Source organism: Abrus precatorius, unplaced genomic scaffold (genome assembly GCF_003935025.1).
Source record: "Abrus precatorius isolate BTA unplaced genomic scaffold, Abrus_2018 Scaffold10, whole genome shotgun sequence".
NCBI classification, from domain to species: domain Eukaryota; kingdom Viridiplantae; phylum Streptophyta; class Magnoliopsida; order Fabales; family Fabaceae; genus Abrus; species Abrus precatorius.
In genome coordinates, this window is record NW_020874292.1 from 22,548,816 (window position 1) to 22,568,290 (window position 19,475).

General features: G+C 33.4%; 1 protein-coding gene across 1 annotated transcript; it reads left to right on the top strand.

Annotated features, from left to right (window-relative positions):
- The first annotated feature begins 4,905 nt into the window (after positions 1–4,905).
- On the top strand, positions 4,906–18,503 carry LOC113864881 (B3 domain-containing protein Os07g0563300-like). The gene is made up of 14 exons (XM_027499087.1): positions 4,906–5,200; positions 9,140–9,221; positions 9,361–9,459; positions 9,779–10,106; positions 10,226–10,565; positions 10,686–10,782; positions 12,949–13,123; positions 13,902–13,981; positions 14,445–14,492; positions 14,583–14,846; positions 15,909–15,958; positions 16,367–16,480; positions 17,000–17,070; positions 17,202–18,503. Exons 1-14 carry the CDS (start codon positions 5,070–5,072, stop codon positions 17,960–17,962), a joined length of 2,640 nt encoding a protein of 879 aa, XP_027354888.1. The 5' UTR covers positions 4,906–5,069; the 3' UTR covers positions 17,963–18,503.
- The last annotated feature ends 972 nt before the right edge of the window (positions 18,504–19,475 follow it).

Consider the following 19,475-nt stretch of genomic DNA (forward strand, 5'->3'; position numbering starts at 1 on the left):
TGGAAATAGTCACGTATTAGAGGTTGGTTGAGAAAAATAGGAATGACATCTAGCATTGGGATTCAGGTTACAATGGAGACGTTATATGATGTATCTACCTTTTTCTTGCAATTTGAGTATAGTTTTCACAATTGAGTTTTCTAATAAATAACATAAAATAAAGATTAATAAAAAATAAATTAATTTGATAATGATAAAATTTTTGCAATAATTATCTTAACTCTTAAAGCTTCTCATATATATATATGTGTATATATATATATTTTTAATTTTATAATTTTACTATACTAAGAGGCACTAAGGCACACTAGAAGTGTGCCAGATTCACTAAGAGGCACTAGACCTGCGTCAAGAGACACAAGTATACAAAGCGATAGTGAGAGGGGATCAAGAAGTACCAACTTTAAATCAAGAGGCACAAGCACACCTAACTCTAGTTTGAACTCCATTTTTAGCTGGACTAGTCTAAATTAGTTTTTCTTCTATTTAGTTGCTGACAAAATAGGTTCGTTGAAAGCTATATAGTAAAATACAATATTTAAATTTTAAAGTTTGAATCTAAATTAAATTCAAGTTTTTTAAATCTAATTTAATTAAGTTAATGCAGATTTAATCAATAAAAATAAATTTAAATTAAAAATATATTTTTTTATTATATTTAAACATTGTTTTACAAGCTTAAATTAAATATAATATTTTAAATTTGATTTGCTAAAATTCATTGTCCACATTAGGCCAATATAAATAGATGAAATAACTCATTTTATCAATTTTATTTTTAATTCTATGTTTATACACACGCACGGGAAGATAAATAACACATGATGATTTCGGACAAGGGTCATGCATGGTTGACTAAAGAAGGTTTAAGAGAGTTAATTAACGAGTGTGCTAGTCAATAATATACAATATTTATTTAATAGATCTGTAAATATTTTACATTATATAAATTTAGTTAAATAAAATTTAATATAATGTACTAAGTTTTTTAATTATGGTAAATATGTTCTTATTTAATTTAATTTAAATAAAAATATTTATTAATATGCAACACAAACAACTAAATTCTTGGGCATAAAAAAAGCACCCATATCATTTTTTTTTCCTGGAAAGGCTTCAACTAGTCAGATTGTAAATTGGACCAATTTCATGGTTATTCGGGCTATTTAGATGTTTGATCCACAGTTTATTTAGTTGGATTGGTAGGTCTAACTAGTCTGATTTTCACAACTCTTGATTTTAGTTACATTTGTTCCAAACCTACTCTTTTTATGGTTAAAAAGAAATAAAGAAAAAGTGCATTAAATTTCTCTTCTTTTTTTTTTAATTGGATGTTAGAATAGTATCAAAATTGAGACGTGGGAATTTTTTTTTCTCAATTACCACACCTAATGATAAGAATGTTCATTCCCTTTCAATGACAATTTCTGTTCCATTGACCCTATCCCACTAACCAAACATAAAAATGGAAATAACCAGATATAGGGATTATAGAATTAAGTCGTTTAAATGTAAAATAAATAAATAAATAAAAAGTCATCCAACCTTCGAGACTAAATAAAACACAATCCTACTCTACTCAATCATACTTCCTCTTTCCCAGCCAATTAGAACACAGTTCTATTTTTTCTTTGCATGTAAATTAAAAATCTAGAGTTAGTAGAGTAACGAAAAGGATAGTGTTATTCTTTTCTAAAATGGTTAAGGCACACTTGCACGAGAGATTATCTTATATACCTGATAATATACTTGCTTTTGGCACAGCATTGATACCCTGCAATTTTAAGAAGCTTATCAAGTGAAATAAAATAAAGTATTGTATCTAAAAAGTTCTCTGTAAATATCATTTAAACTTCAAAACTTTTTTTACTCTATACTTAATTAGTCATCATGTTTCTATCCTAAAATTTTGTTACAAAGAATATTGATACATCATTATTTTATATTGAATTTTGAATGCAATGCTTATTGGGGCATTGATAAGGCATCTATATTTTACCTTGAATAGGAAAGATTAGAGAATCTTATAGGGAAAAAGAAACACCCATAAAATAAGGTTGGGATAGGTCTCATTCTTGTTATTCCCATCAATCTTATATAGAACTAAAAAAATCATATATTCATCCTTCAAGCACTCTTCATTTATGTAACTGATGAGTTATACTTCAAAGTCAGATTTGAAGACTTTACCTTGAATTAATCTAGTATCATCAAAAGGTAGCTAATAATAAAAAGGAAATCATCACGTGTGATAGTCCGTCACCGGCTACTATGCTTCCAATGTGGTAGAATTTTCGGAGGAAACAACCAGCGAGGAAAACAACGTTGTTGCTAGATATATCATAGATACTTAGATGTGGTCGAGATTGGTTTAATTTGTTAAAATCTCTTTTGTGCCAAACAACGTGTTCCTATCTCTCACGTTCTAGTGTTTATCATATCAGCACCTGAAATATTATTTTGTTTCTTGTCTGGTTCATCCTTAGCGATAATTAAGGATGACTACATGTATGTCTAGAATTTTCCCACACCTGGCTAATTGGTTGTTGGCCTTGTCATTTTCAATTTGAATGCATGTATTCGTATGTAAGAAATGTTGCTCCAAATCTATTTGTACTAGCATGAAACACGATTTGTCTCAATCTTAGTATGCAAGAAAATCAGGATAAATAAATAAATAATATACATCCATGTTATTTACAAGGCAGCTCTGTAATTTTAAATGCTAAAAATTAATATCATGTATAATACTTTATATTATATTTTTATATCTCACTTTTTTTTATATATTTATATCTCAAAATACTTTAAATATAAAATAATTAAACCCTTTAGCCATCTCTTTTATTAATTTAAGAAACTCTTTTTTTTTTTTTTTAAAAAAAGGTATATGAAGAGTATTGATTTGCATAGTCCTTCAGTAGTTCAAAAAATATTTTTCTTTTTAAAATAAAAATACATGACGGGTATTGATCATGACTTGCGTTGGTTGCACACGCATTGCACAAACACAATAATTATAATCATCACTGCACGGATAATTAATTTTCAAGTTTTAATAAGTTAATTTTAATTTAAAATTTAATAAATCTGAATTTTTTAATAACTAAGACAAATTATTCTCAACAAAACAAGTTATATTTTAATAAAAATATTAAATGATATGATAACTTCACAGTTATGAATTTTATGAAAACTTATATGCAAGAGAATCAAATATATAATGCTTGCCGACTTCATTACAATTAGCAATATAATATTGCATGTAAATAAAATTAAAAATAATCTAAAGTGGTATTAAAATTGCTTTTGAAATACTTTTTCAAGGTACATTTAAGTAAACTTTATTTTCATAACTTTTTTAAAACTTTATTTCTTTTTCAACTTATAAGAAAACAATAAAATCATTTTTAATTATATTTTAAGATTTTTAACATGTGTCCCATAACATTATGAAAATTAATAAATAATATTTTTATTAAAATTATAACATTAATATTACTAAGATATTAAATTTTTTGATCATTATAATTTTTAATAATACATTATTATACATAAATTTTTATTATATATACCTTTGAAAACGTATTGAAAAATTGTTATATCTTTTCAATAAGAGATGAATGGACTCGTAATTGTTATGCAAAGCAAGGAATGCATTAGAGAGATATGTTTGGTATTCAAATTTCATTTATAACAAGTTAAAGTTAAAGGAGAATACTAAAAAGTTATTGGTATTGTGTTATTTTTTTTGCTAATCAAGGTATTGTGTTATTTTGAATAAATATTTATAAACATGAATTATAATAATAAGGTTTATAAAGGTTAAGAACCCTTCATGTCTGACATTAACAAAGTTTAATAATATCATATGTATTTACATAATTTGATAATGAATTTTGTAAAATATATAAAAACTATTTGTGTCTTCAAAATGGTTCTGTTTAATTTTGGGCAGTATCTCCAAGGCATCTCCTTGCGTTAAGATTTTAATTAAAAATACAAATAATATATTTTTTATTATACTTTAAAAATATGTTTATAATAAATAGTACATTTAAAATATCACGTCAAAACTAAAAAAAAAAAACAACACAGAACAGCGCGTGTTGATAGAAGCTGCGCTATGCAAACACCATATAAGTAAGGCGTTGGAAGTTGCAGGAGTTACTACGTGATTGCGTAGCGGGAGCACGCGGGGCCATGCAAGTTAGTAATTGACTATCTTAACTTCACCATCCCACTCTCAGCGTGTTGAAATATTACTCTACTCGCTCCTTCCATTCCTTTCACGTGCCCTCATTATCCTTATTCCTTCTTTTCGACTCCAACGTGTCCGGCACTAGTCAAACCCTTTATAATTACCGATCTGCCCTTGTCGTGTTTGCTCCGTTTCGCTTTTAACCCTTCTTTATATACTTTTTTGTTTTATTTATATATAGAAACACTACAACAATGGTATTACCAATTTTTTCTTTTTAAGGTTCAATAGTATGGAAATTATTGGATTATCATGTGAATAAAGTGTTTTATTATTAAAGTAAACAGAGCTTAATTTTATGTAAGATATAAATATTAAAATATAATATATGTGGTGTTTTAAAATAATTACTTAGCTTTTAAATAATTTTCAATTTTATTACATCAATCCATCTTTGATTTGAAAACAAACAGAGGCTAAACTAAGGGAAGAAGAGATTGATTGGTGGCGTTGCAGTTTTAAAACTTTGATTGTTTTTGTATGAGATAAATAATAATAAAAGAATAATAACATAGATTTTTCCCATTTTTTCCGTGGAGTGCGAAAGAGAGAAAGAAAAAGTTTTGAAAGAGAGAGAAAAACGACGACGCCTAATGAACAGTAACAACTAAGGCTTTTTAAAACCCGTTTTCACACTTTCTCTCACTTAAAAAACACTCACTCCTAGCTCTCTACTTTCTCTCTCTAAAACCCTCTTCCTTCTCTCTCTTTTCCTTCTTCTCGCTAATTGCAGATCAGGGCGCACCAACCCTTTGAGCCCTCGCGCATCCCTGTTGCGGTTGTGGATTCCTAGGGGTTTCGAGTTTCTATGGCCTCTGCTTCATCTTCTTCGTCGAAGCTCTGTTTCAATTCGGAGTGCAAAGAATTGAAGCCCGAAAGACCTAAGAAAGGTTGGAGACTTCGTAGCGGAGACCTAGCCGAGCTATGTGATCGATGCGGGTTGGTGATTTTAAGTGATTTTAAGGCTTTCACTATTTTGTTGACTGTACAGTTTCTATTTGAATTTTAAAAAAATATAAATTCCTATTTCTTTAGTTTTTTATTTTTTAAAATACTGTTATGCTTTTATGTTTCTGCTTCTATTTTTTATTTTTTAATTTAGATTTTGGAGCAAGTAACACGTGGCAGTTAGTTTAAGAGATTGGGATTATTAACTGAGGTTTCTAGGTTTGGGCATTTCTCCTGCAAATTTGGACAAATTTTACTACTTTAGTTCTTTGTTATAAATTTTTTCTGTTTTAGAGGGTTTTAGGTTTGTGCTATGAATTAGTTTTCAACGAAAGAGACAAGACTATGATTAATTTGAATTAAATGGTGAGGGTTGGGGGTATGGATTACAGACTGGATTTAGCTCACTCTTCTTTCCCTTCCCAGCACACACCACTTTTATTTCCCTAGTTCTTACAGTTATGCACGTCTTAAATGTAATGTAATGGGCACTTTTATAGTTCTGGAGTTTTTCAAATTCGGAACTAAGTTACTAAGTTTAGCATGGAGACTGGATTGGCGCTTGTCATATATTTTTCTGGATCTTGAGCTGTTTCTTGTCAATATCTTGACTAGAACAGATGTTTTGTATGAGCTCTTGTGGTTAGTGTGTTTGTTGACCATGGGCATTGGTGGCATATTTATTAATAGTGAGCTGTGGCTCTTGCAACTGGCCTTTGTGCTACACTATAACTGTACCTTGGCAAGTGTCTTGCTAAGTGCTGCCATGTCACTTGTTGTGTTATCCATATGTGCCATGATAACTTTAAATTCCTGATATTGGACTTCCATAAACCCCATTCTTTTCCCCAGTCCTTGCTCCACTTATCATCCAGCAAGATTGACATCCACAGAGTTTGCATTTTGATTTCTCTTGGAACCTCTGTATCTCTGGTCTAGTGCCTACCAAATTCAAAGGAAAATTTTAGTGGATAGACATAAGACCAACATTGATTTATGTTGGTGATTGTTGGGACAAGAATGGTCATCAAGGCATAAAGAAAGGTATAGCAGATATGAGAATGCTGAAGTAGACATTCAAGAAAAAAAGAAAAGAAAAGATTAGGATCGGATATGCCTGGGGAGGAAAAGTTGGACCGTTGGAGTAGCACTTGTTTGTTGAAGAGATGATCCTTGGCTTAGCTGATTTGGTCACGTGACAAGAAGGCAACTAGAGGCTCAGAGAGAAAATGGATCAAATGAAAGATAGTTTGATTAAAAGGGCTAGAGTAAGACTGGGTAAATCTTGAGAGGAGAAACTTTTTAAGTTAAAAATACCTTGCTCTAAATTGTTTTGCTAAAAAAATGGTTTTTGGCAGAGCTTGATGATGATAATGATTACTCCATGTAGCTGATTGTACCTAATAGGATAGTGGTGGGTTGTTGTGGGATCAATGATAATTCCTTTAGATTTTGGGTATTTGGAGTTGTATGAGTTATTTTTTTTCACTGCAAGTTTAGTTTTGCATATATACATTAGTAGTTTATTTGCACATTGTTGTCATTTTGAATTGTATTTAGTGATCATTTGTTTTAAAGTTGGGTAGAATTAATCTTGAGCTGTTGAATGTAATTTGAATGTGTGCCCAAATTAATTTTATTCACAGATTCCACATTGGAACTTGTGTATAGTGAAAAGAATTGTTTCTTGTATAAAACAAACAAACCCTAAATCTACCAAATATATTTATATTAATGTCATATTTTTTGAAAGCACTATGCAATATGCTATAGCATTTGAAGCCCTTATTGCTGTAAGTGTGCCATGTGATATTAATTACTAAACATGTTAGCATGGTGATATTGTCTCATCTGAAGAGGGGGAGGGAAGCTGAAGGAATATTTCCTAATTGTGTGTCTGTGCAATGTTTTATTTAAAATATTTTTCTCACCATAGGAATCAGGAATGATCTTGTGAATGATATTACGATTGGCCTCATTAAGCTTAACTTTAATATTAAAAGGATGCTTTTTTTTTGCCACTAGCTGTAGATCTCCTTACTAATGAGCCATGACTGTTGTGCTTTCTGTTGCTTCAGTGAATCAGTAGGTGTTATGTCATGGAGGTTATTCCCTTTTTTTTTCTTCCAGTGATGGTTTTTTATGTCATTTTTGAATTTAGAGTGGGAGAAAGAGAGAAATAGAGGTATGGTATTTTTGAGAGTAAAATCTGAACTTATTCAGTGCTCTTCCATTATGCAAAAGTTCCATACTTATCATATAGACACTCTTTAGACTTAAGTGGGTACTAAATTTTAGGCCAAGAGTAAATGAGTGCAATTTACTAAATACTAAATGCATTTAATTTTTAACATGTGATACATGAACTCATTTATCAGGTAATAGATGAACTGCTCATAATTTTGAAAGTCCCCTTCAAGTTAAAACTTACTAAGGTTTAGGCTTCTTATGACTTATGAGTAAACCTTTTTTTTTAAATGAAAGAGAAGTATAATATGGATACACAGTTGAAAAGGCAAAATAGGGCTGCTGGAGATGCCAGAGAAATGAGCATTGCTGGAACGACAACACAGCAAAGGCTTTGAGCTTCGCTGAACTCACCAAGATCTGAAAACACATCAAATCAAGTGAAGAGTGAGATTGAACAGAATAAACACTCGTCCAAACAGTAGTTGGAGGATGGCAGGATTTATGGCACAGCTGAAAAGTTGAAACAACTGGAAATAGACAAAGATGGGAATTGACATAGCTGGAAATTTGCTGGAAGGTCAACAGATATGACATCTAGGCAGGAATATCCTTGGAAAGTTACTGGAAGGTTGTCCAAAAAGGTAACCAGTGTTTTAAGGTTGCTGAAAGTTTGTTGGACAAGGCTCTGGAAAGTGGTTGAAGTCATTGTCAGCAGGTCACCAGAAAATATTACCGGAACAGATCATTGGTAGAGGAGATGGCTGTTGGGAAGGTGGTCAAAAATAGAGAAGAAAGCTACACAAAATTTGAACAGTTCTGTATTTTAGGAACATGGAAGTACGACTGTGATGGGACAGGTGACAATGGATGATACCGCTTTAATACTATGTGGAATTCAGAGGGAGAGGAAGAGAGAAATAGAAATAGGGTATTTAAAGTGTAAAATCTGAATGAAAAGCTTTCTTATTCAGTGCTTCCATTATGCAAAACACCCATATGTATAGACACTATATAGACTAAGAAGGTACTATTCCCAAGCCTAAAAATGAGTGCAATTTCCTAAATACTAATTCATGTGATTCATACTGAATGCCTTTTAACATGTGATAATGAACTTGTTTTACATGTGATATGTGAACTGCGCATAATTCCAGTCATTTTTCTTTACATAGAGATATGTGTATTTTTCAAATGCCTAGTTTGAGTTCTACATCTTCTCTGGTTATAGTGGTTTTTATCTGTCTTTTTTCTGTTTTCATCTGAAAGCAGTTGTATATTTTAGTTAATGTGAGTAGGTTATGCACTTTGAACACTCATCTGAAATCAAATTCTGCCTTGCTCATCCCATATCAAATTGATTCTCAAAATTGTTAATACTTTTTATGCCTGCACATGAATTATGTACAAACTGAATGAACTCCATGACGGATCTAATGCGTTATCTAGTCAAAAGAATTTTGTTCTCTCTGCCTCAAAAGGTTTTAATAGGTTCAATAGCAGAGGTTGACCTTACTGATTCCATAAACATTCATTTTCACTATTTGTCTATGATATAAAGTACAAATAAATAAATGCACTTTTGTTCCTTGTACTTGATAATGAATGTTTTGATAAAAAATATAACTGGCCATGTGTAATTAATTGTGCTTGTTGCCTATCATATGTGTTCTGATACTGTTTTCTTGTGTGAAGCATATGTGCTATTCTGTCTTAAAATTTGGTTGTTCTGTGATGCCTTAGATCTGCTTTTGAAGAAGGGAGGTTCTGTGAGATTTTTCACTCTACTGCTTCTGGTTGGAGGAGTTGTGAAACTTGTAGGAAGGTGAGCCAAATCTTTATTGTAATTGCTTGAAGTTCCTTATTAATGTTACAGAAACTGTTGCTATGTTAGATGCAAATCAGGTTCCCAAAGCTGAGTTTGAATTATGTAGTTTTAACTGATAGCTAATTGATCTTTGCAGCGGATTCATTGTGGGTGTATTGTTTCAAGTCATGCATTTGTGTTGTTGGATCCTGGAGGAGTTGAATGCTTTGCCTGTGCCCGCAAAAATATTATTTTGGTAGGTTTCTCAATCATTGAGCACATTTGCTCCTCTCCCTCTCTTGTTTGGGCTTAAGCTATGGTGCTTTTGTGTAGCATGAGTGTCCTGGGGGTTATATGCAACCCTATTTTGCTCCATTCTAGTGAAATGAACTTGAGAAGTTTCCATTTCATTGTTGATGGAGTACAAGGTAAAGGTTTTTCTTGGGTGAAACTGTCAAGTCAGTGAGCTGCAATTGATTGTTGTGGTTTGATGCTTGGACAATAACTCATTACTAAGTTATGTTTGGATGAAATATATTTGGAATGGTGACTGTATTCTGTTATCTGTATCTCAGCCATCTAACCTGCCATGGCCACAATCTTTTTCCCTTCAAAATCGTTTATCGGATAGACTTAGAGACTTATCTGCCAAAAGTTGGAGTCAGTTAGCTGGATCAGGTCCTGTACCATGGAAGCAAGCGCCCAGTCTGTTCAATTCAGCTTCTTCATCTGACCTGCTTCCAGATGTGCCTTCTTTAGTTGAATTATCAAATAGCTTTGACAAAATTTATGGCAATGAAAGGTTACCTGCCTCGGCCCTGGAAAAGAAAAATGAGGATTTGACTGGAATATCAGTTAATTGGAGTGTCAAGCTTGGCTCACGGGAAATGATGCTTATGAATGGTAATGCGACTTTGACCTTCCTTGAACTATACTTTTTCTGTTATCTTTGTTTAGGAGGTGGAATTGTCTCTGATAAAACTAAAGATGACTACATAACCAGATTCTGTATTATATTGTAGGGATGAGGAGTGAGGACAAATCAAGTTCATGTTTAAGTATGTGCCAACAGCCTCCTTCTCTGAAGGAAGATTCATCTCCTCAACCATTTGGTATGCCTGTACCTTATTCATCACAAAATGAAAGAAATGGCCAACTTGGGGTAACAGGAAATCATCCACAACAAACACCACTTCCTCCGGGAAAGCAATTTAATGGCACTATGCATTTAGCACCTGACTCATCAGGTGAAGCACAGGTTCGCAATGGGCGGCCTCGAGCTGATGCTCGAGGAAGAAACCAGTTACTTCCTCGGTACTGGCCCAGGTGTACTGATCTGGAGCTCCAGCAAATATCTATAGAGTATCCTTCAAATCACAAATGATTGTGTTGTTGCTTTATTTTTACAATTATTTTAATGCACTTATTTTTCCAATTATATCTAAAGCCATAATGGAAGTACAGTTCCTTAACTTAATCAAGTTCTAATTCTGTAATTACTCCCTTGTTTCAAAAAACCTTGAGTGCTAGTGATGCTGGGCGAATTGGGCGTTTAGTGCTACCCAAAAAGTGTGCTGAGGTTGGTCTTGACATTCTTTCTTCAAGCTAAGAGTGGGATAGTATTTTTGGCTTGAGTATAAGTTCTGTGAATGCTTTATGTTCATAATAAACTGAATTTATAATAGTTAACAATTGACTGTCTTCCTTTTGTATTCCCTGCATGCACTAATTCTCTTGTTTTACCCCATAAATGTGAATGATGCACTCTTTATTTGGATCATATATTAGTATATACTATATACTGTCCTATGAGGTGCTAATTTTTAGTTAGTAAGTTCATCTAACATAATATTAATATTCTCCTCTCACTTGAATTTCTCTGGAAAGTTTTGAGAAACTGGAAGGGGTAAACTGCATACTTAAGATTGGGAATGGTATCATTTCAGGATCAGGGAGTAAAAACCAAGAAAATATCAATATGAGAATTGAGAAGCCATATCCTTGGCCATAGAAACTGACCAAATAAATGGGACTTAACAAGAAGTATCCCCTAACTTAGGACATGCTCAACTGAAGTTATAGAGTCTAGCAAGATTACTTGAGGTCCTATTTGTGGGCTCATCATTGTTCATCACATGTTTTACAACAGTTGGAGGGAAGGATGTAGTGTTGACTCTTGACAATTTAGGAATGATAAAAATTCATGAACAAGTTATGACTTGGAAGATTAGCTGAAGCAGAGGAACAAAAGGTTTTTGGACTCTTAGATCTAAGAAACTGGAGAAGGAAATATTGAAAAAGAGATTGGTTGGAGGTAGATGTAAGGCTTAAACTGACTAAAGGGGTGTGTAGGCCAACTTAGTTTCTTCCATGATGTAACTAGTGGAAAAGGATGAAGAGTTTGATTAGCTGGAGGTTTTAAGAAATAAAGGTATGAACTCCTGATCTGTTGCAGTTGATGTCACTAATAGGCATTTTAACACTGAAAAGGATTTTATAGTCCTTTAATGGATGGCTTAGACTGGTGTTTATTATTGATGAAGAGGCTTGAAGACTTGCCTGGCATTTTGAGGAGTGATCTCGAAAAGCAAATTGGGAATTGATTGATGAAAAGTATCCAGGTCTAGATGGTTTTTTTCTTAGCTTCTTGGGTGCCCTTGTAATTTGTATAGATATCAAGACTAGTCTTCGATTGCCTGACTATTCTTGTATGTCAGGGATGGCTCCTGTAACCAATTCTTGGAGGAATTTTGGTGGGCAGATATTCTTTCTTGGTTTGCCTCCCTCACCTCTATAAACTTTCTTCCCTGTACAGTGCTCCTTTAGATCTGAATTATTCTCTGCTCTCTTCTGGTTTCTTTGCTTTTAAATAGGTTTTTCATTTCTTCCTTTGTAATCCTTTGCTTTCACCATTCAGTACATATTACTTTCTTCTGAAAGGTTAAAGCTCCATTTAAGATCAAAACCTCTGTATAAACTATGATACTTAACAGGATTAATACTGATTATCTGTTTCAGGCATGAACTCTTTTATCATCATTTCTGGAAGAGGAACGTTGAATCATATTCTTGTTAATTCTTCATGGGGTGTAGGGAGATATCAATATTTACTTATAATGTGATGTATTTGGTTAGACATAATGCTAGAATAATACAGAAAAGGTTTTCACCCAAACTGCATTTGATGTAGTCTTTCTAGTTTTTTTTTTGTGATCTTTGCTAATTGTAAGTTTTTGGGTATTCCTTTGACTGATTATGGGGGGTCAGACTTTGTTGAACTAATGTGCCTTTTTTTTTTGTGTATTACTTTGCTCTGGAAAGTTTCTTGTCCTCTGTTTTTGCACTCTCTCAATTAAACTTCTTCAATAAAATAAGGGGAAGGGGAAATATGTAAAGCCGATCATAGTCAGCCCAACAATATTTATACTTTTAAGAACATGGAAAATATTATTCTTCAGAAGCATTTTAAAACTGCATGTTGTTAAATGTACTGATAATTCAACTGTTTTAATGATATATATACTAGGATGCTATGCAATATTTACATGTTGCTCAAGTATGGTTTCAAATTTCAATTAACTGGAGAGTGGAGTTTGTCATCTGTATTATTTTTTATTGCTGGTGCAATTGTGAGACTGCTTCTAGGCATTTGCAGTGTTCTGTTTTTACTTTGGCATAGTCATCTTATTTTTTGCTGAATATTTGAGGGTTATAATATAATGTTATATTTTGCTCCATGAGACAGACCTACTTCCCACCAATTTCCCAGCCCGAAGGATTGCCACTTAAAATCCTTGATGCAAAAGGCAAGGAATGGATATTTCAATTTCGCTTCTGGCCAAACAATAACAGCAGAATGTATGTTTTAGAGGGTGTCACTCCATGCATACAGTCCATGCAGTTGCAGGCTGGTGACACTGGTAAGACTATCATGAAAGTGATTCTTGTATTAGGATATGTAGCTTGTTCTTCTTGTTCCCTTCCTGCTAAGTAAAATTTTAGCCTCATGAGTCAGATTTGTATGAACCTCCGTGTGGTCATTAATAATTAGGTCAAGTACTAACACTACTTGCACAAGTCCAAGCTCATTAACAATAAGACTAACTACCTAATTAAGGAAAAAATAGTGATTTATAATACAAAATTTTTTAGAGCTCTTTTTGCATTAGCTATTATTTTTTAACTTACAAGTAAAGTACTGAAACAACTTTTTTTGAGGTTTTTTGTTAAAAGGTACTTGCATAATTACTTTTTATAAACATATATTTTAATTAAAAAGGGATTTTTCTTAGATAAAGAAAGCATGGAAAAAGGACCAAAGTAAGGTGAAAGATAACCTAAGACAATTGAAGTTCTTGATATTCTTTAATACCATCTATTTTGAAATTCTTTCACAACTGAATTTGATGCTGTTTTATTCAATCCAAAGGATTTTTTTCCTCTAAATTTTCTTTGAGATTAATTTGCCTGGTAATACTGGCCATATTATTTATGCTTGTATTCAGGTCTTCTTGATTATTGTGCTCCCAAGATCTTGCCTCGGATACTCCCTTGTGGAATCCTTTTGTCTTATGTGCTTGTGTATTTTTGCTCCTTATTTTTGTGTGTTGTACCACCATCTTGCTGTGATTGATAAATCAGTTGGGAGCTAAGACTAAGAGTTCTAGTTTTGTGGCTCACGTGAATTGATTTCCTCAGTAACATTTAGCCGGTTGGAGCCAGAAGGGAGGTTGGTGATGGGATTTCGAAAAGCTTCAAGTGCTGTGCCGTCCGATCAGGTAATTAATTGCTTGAACTGCTTCAATGTATAATTCTCTGAGGTGTACTGATATGTTTGTCTAAATTGTGTAGTTAATTGAAGCTTTTGATTACTTTGCTATTTCTTTAGCTGGGCATTTGTTGGATAATTATAAATGTTAAATTAGTTAGGAATATGTACAGAATCTGGATTTGCCTTCATGTATATTTTTGGGATAGTCTGAAGTTTCTACTTTGCCGTATTGTATGTTCAGACTTCAATTTTGTATATTGTCTAGAGTCTGCTTAGGTACAGTAGCTAATCTTAATAGTTGTGGATATTTTCTAATAATGGCTAATTCATCTATTTAATGAATAATTTATTATTTTTGTTGCATATTTTGCATATTTAATACATCCGGTATCTATTTATATAGTTTGGTGAATTTTAATTTGTCTACTGAAAATATACACCTTTTAATTGCCTAATTTTTCTTTTGTCAGGACAATGAAACCAATAAGACTGGAAATGGATTTTCTACACATGGTGAAGTTAGTATCAAATAACTAACCACATTGTAATGTTCATGTTTCTCTTTTAAGATATTCTCATACTTGGTTGCATTTTTATCTGTTGCTTAGGCTGAATTGGCTGATCCTAATTCATGGTCTAAAGTTGATAAGTCAGGCTACATAGCAAAAGAAGCCCTGGGGAGCAAATCTTTAATATCTAGAAAGCGAAAAAGCAGCATATTGGGTTCAAAGAGTAAACGACTAAGAATTGAAAATGAGGATTTAATAGAGCTGAAGATTACATGGCAAGAAGCTCAAGGTCTGCTCCGTCCCCCTCCTAGCCATGTTCCAAGCATTGTGGTGATTGAAGGTTTTGAATTTGAGGAATATGAGGTACCTTTGCTCTTGCTTCATTTCTGAATGGTTTTGGATTGTTTATGTTGTTATACTTTTAGTGATGTAATGGCCTAAACCTATCATTCGAACAGTCTTTCTTAAGGTGATTTCCAATAATGAACATTAATTGAAGAGTATTTCTTTATATCTTATAGTTACATAAAACTAACCAAATGATATTTCTGAACTTCTAATTTGTCCATGATGCAGGTACGATAGTTTATCAACTATGTAATCATTGTTGAATTATAGTCAATCCAATATGTCGTTCTTAGATTTGTGAGTAGAAATATGAAAGTTCTGTAGTAACTGGAGCAGACAGGAAAAGGGAAAGGAGTCTTAATTTGTGCATTTAATTACCATGAATGATTCTGATGCAATTAATCACTAGAAGAAGAAAGAGCACATAAGATCCTATCTCTCCTGAATGGCAATGGTAACAGGGTCTAAACGCAGAAACGATGATGAATGTAAAACAGAAAAACAATGCAAGAGAATATCTCACTCTCTTGCCCAAGCCTTGGCCCAATTCTTACTACAATTCTTTTCTTTCCAGCTCATGTTTCTGTCTCTCTCTTATAACCAACTTCCCGTACCCCTCATGAGTGCCCAATGTCTGGCCCACTCAGCATAACTAACTCTCCCCCAAATCCTTCACCACATGTCACCTTGTTACTTCTTCTGGAATACAACTACCAAGTTGTGGCATCTCTGTTTACCTACTGATCCAATAACTCCATCTTATTTATTGAATTAGTAGGCTCATGGATGTCATATCAGATTCGCAACTGGTCTTAGTTGAGGATTGTGTAATCTTCGAGTTCTTAAATCTTTCTTTTTCCTTGTAGTCCAACCCTTGAACTAAAACAACATAGGATTGGAATGTTATCTATCTTCAAATTTGGATTAGAATATTGATGTTAGTCACTAGACTTGTTCATCCAATGTTGGATTGGAATGTTAGTATCTGTCTTTGTTGTCATCTTTCTTTGTGGTGTATTCATTTGAGGAATTTACTAGTATATTGTGGAAACCTTTATGCCGAGAATGCTTTTACAGGAAGCTCCAGTGCTTGGGAAGCCAACAATTTTTACCAGTGATAATGTGGGGTAAATCACTTATCCTTAAATAGATTTTGGTCGCTTTTATTTATATTTGTTTTTTTAAATATTTATGTATTTGTTAATATATTATACAATTTTCAGAGAACGTGGAATGATGTTCTGTCGTATACCTGTATGCATATAGCATGGCTAATGGAAACCTAGATTTTTTCAAAAATTATTATGATGATCTATTGGATTTGATTTTGTGCGGTTGCTCTCACCTGCAGACAAGCATTGGTTTTTTAATGTTTCTGCACCTTCTGTAGAGATGTTATATTTATATTTTTAATCCTGTGCACATCTTATCACTAAGTTCCTGAGAAACACATTGATTTTTCAATTAGACAATTATTAATTTTCTTAATTTAAGCATGTAAATTAATTGCCATCAATGATCTTTATTTTTGCCAGTGAAAAGGTCCAGTGGGCTCAATGTGAAGATTGTCTCAAGTGGCGTAAATTGCCAGCAAGTGCACTTCTTCCATCAAAGTGGACATGTTCTTATAATTCATGGGATCCAGAGAGGTAGAAGAATGATTCTCTCTTAATTCTTAATTCTCATTGTGTTATCATTTTTTTTTGGGCTGCAATTATGCAGATGAAATTAATAAATTTCTTGAGCGAATAAGAATGTATTTCATATTTTAGACCACTGTTATGGACCAAAAGTCGTGTGATGTTTAAGAGGTCTTTCTGAACATTTTGAGACATCTAGCTAAAATGTAAAGATGGTTATCCTTTCTTTCATAATAGGTAACATATCTTTCCACATCTAGGACGTGGTTGGCAGGACAGAATATAAAAAATGGAAGAGGGGTTTGAAAAATTGACAATGTACCATATATGCATCACGTCAAGAAGATACATCAGCAATTTTCATCCCCTTCCCCTTAACTTAGTCCATATTTACTTGCATGTTAATTTATTAATCTAACAAGGCTGTCCCACAACATCATTTGCCCAAGCTTTATTATAAACCTATATTAGTTTGCAACTGATGTATTAGTGCATTAGTTTTATTCAATAACTCCTCTATGCTGCCAGATCGTCTTGTTCAGCTGCGCAAGAGCTGACAGCAGAAGAACTTGAGAATTTGCTACCTCCTTGTAATTCAGGTTTGAATTGTTTGATTGCTTTGCTTGAACAAATGTCTCAGATTCCTTGTCATGTACGATGCAATATTTTATACTATGAACGGCAAAACTAGAGTTTGAAAACTATGTTGTTAAATTCATTTGTCTAACAGCTGTTTCCAAGAAAATGAAGGCCGCTAAGCAGGACCCTGATAATGCTGAAGCTTTGGAAGGACTTGACACACTTGCAAATCTAGCTATCCTGGGAGAGGGTGAGGCACTACCGGCATCTGCCCAGGCCACAACTAAGCACCCACGTCATAGACCTGGCTGCTCTTGCATTGTTTGTATTCAGCCTCCCAGTGGAAAGGGCCCCAAACATAAGCAGTCATGCACATGTAATGTCTGCTTAACTGTGAAGAGACGCTTCCGTACGCTTATGTTACGGCGTGAAAAGAAGCAATCAGAAAGAGAAGCAGAGACAACTCGTAAAAAGCAGCAGCAACAGCATCCTCAACCATTACCTTCATCAGAAATTTTACTTGATGAAGATTCCTTGCCTTGTAACACAGGTGATAGTAGCCCAAACCAGAACAAAGAGGGTAATGACGGTTCTGATGATGATCCTAACCGGATAAAATCATCTATGTCACCATTCAAAGGACAAATCGACCTCAATATCCAGCCAGAGCGAGAAGAAGAATTATCACCTGGTTCAGATTCTGGTGGCATGATGAAGTTGCTCCATGATGCTTCTGAGATGTATCTCAAGCATCCAACTGTATTGAACTCTGGAACTGGAGATTCATCAGGTAGTCAGTCACAGCAGTTAGAAGGAGCGAGGGAAGAGAAACTTAGCAATGGTGTTGCCCATGGCAGTAGTAGTCATAATGCTGATAAGGAACATACCCAATCTCTGTCTATGAATGTGTGAAAATCATATTGGCGCTGCCATAATTGATCCGTTTGCAAAGCTATATTGAAGTGGGGAAAGATTTTGCTGTACATTTATCCACTTCGGCTTCTTGCTTTTTCATGTTTGTACATAAAGAGGGGTAGGAAAAAAAGGGAATCGGTGAGAAACCAATATATTCTGGTAATATAAGTGGACATCATAGTGGTTTGTGTAGGAAAATTATGAAATGCAGCTGAATGGGGTAGTAGGTTGAAGCTGTTTAGTTTCTTTTGAGAGCTCACCATGCCACCTGATTTCAACATTGAAAATGTAACTAAGCCTAATTTGTTCTCCCAATTTATTCTTAGCCTGTAAGAAGTTTCTACTTCCTAGTAACTGTAATTTTCTATTCGCTGTTTCTCTTGATTGGAACTTTGGAGGCATAATTTTACCTGTTTTCATCAAGCAAACTTCTCTGTTTACAACCATTAATGGCTGTGAAATATTGGTTGTCTAAGGGGAAGTTTAGTCATCCACTCTTTATTGTCTTATTTATCAACTGAATTCCCCCTTTAAATTCTTTATGTTGTCTCAGTTCAAATCTACCCTGTTGTGTAACTGTTACTAGCCTCTTGTTCAATTATAGCCCATCGTGATCTCGCATAATCATGTTGGAATGAAAAGATACATCTGCCGTTAAACTTCCCTCAATTATATATTATACCAATTGGTTAAACGCAATGGATAACCTTTTTCTAACAGTCTCGTGATGGCTACTCATGAAAGACGATTTAACAATGTCCCATGATGTGCAAAATACAGTGTTCTATGCTATTGATGGTAATGAGATGAAAGGAAGGGGTAGAATGTACTGCGCGTTAATGATTTTACGGTCATAGATAAGGGCAGATAAATACAAAATACTTAGTTTGGGTGTGATCAATCTGCAGTTAAAAATCACCTACAGACGATCGTTACCCCCCCCCCCCCAACAACAACAAAAAAAAAAAGCTTTATAAATGATTTTGATACACAATTTAAAACTTGCAACTACATTTGGACTTCTTATGGTTAGTTTTAAATTGTATTAACCTAGTTTCAATATCAATTTAACGAGTTTTACGATGTCATTAAGGAATTTTTTTTATACCACAAGTTAAATATAAAAATTATGTCTTTCTTATTATTTGAATTAAGATTGAAATTATACTTTTTAAAATTCATTTTTATGGCACCTATAACAAATATGAAATATCTTCTCGTGGTTACGAACTTGAGGACACGAAAACTTATACTTGGGAATGTGAAATGATATTTAGGAGTGAGAGGCGTTTGGGAGCGATTTAATGTTCTGTTCACTGTTCAACTCCATTAGCTATTTATTTAACTTATTTTCAACATTAAAACTTGAAGTAGCTCCGACAACCAAGTAAAATTATCTTTCAGAGGGTCTGTAGGGTTTATATATCTTTATAGTTTCATTATTTCAATCACTAAAAATTCACACCACTCTACTTTTTTCCTTTTTTATCTTTCACATACTTTTTATCTT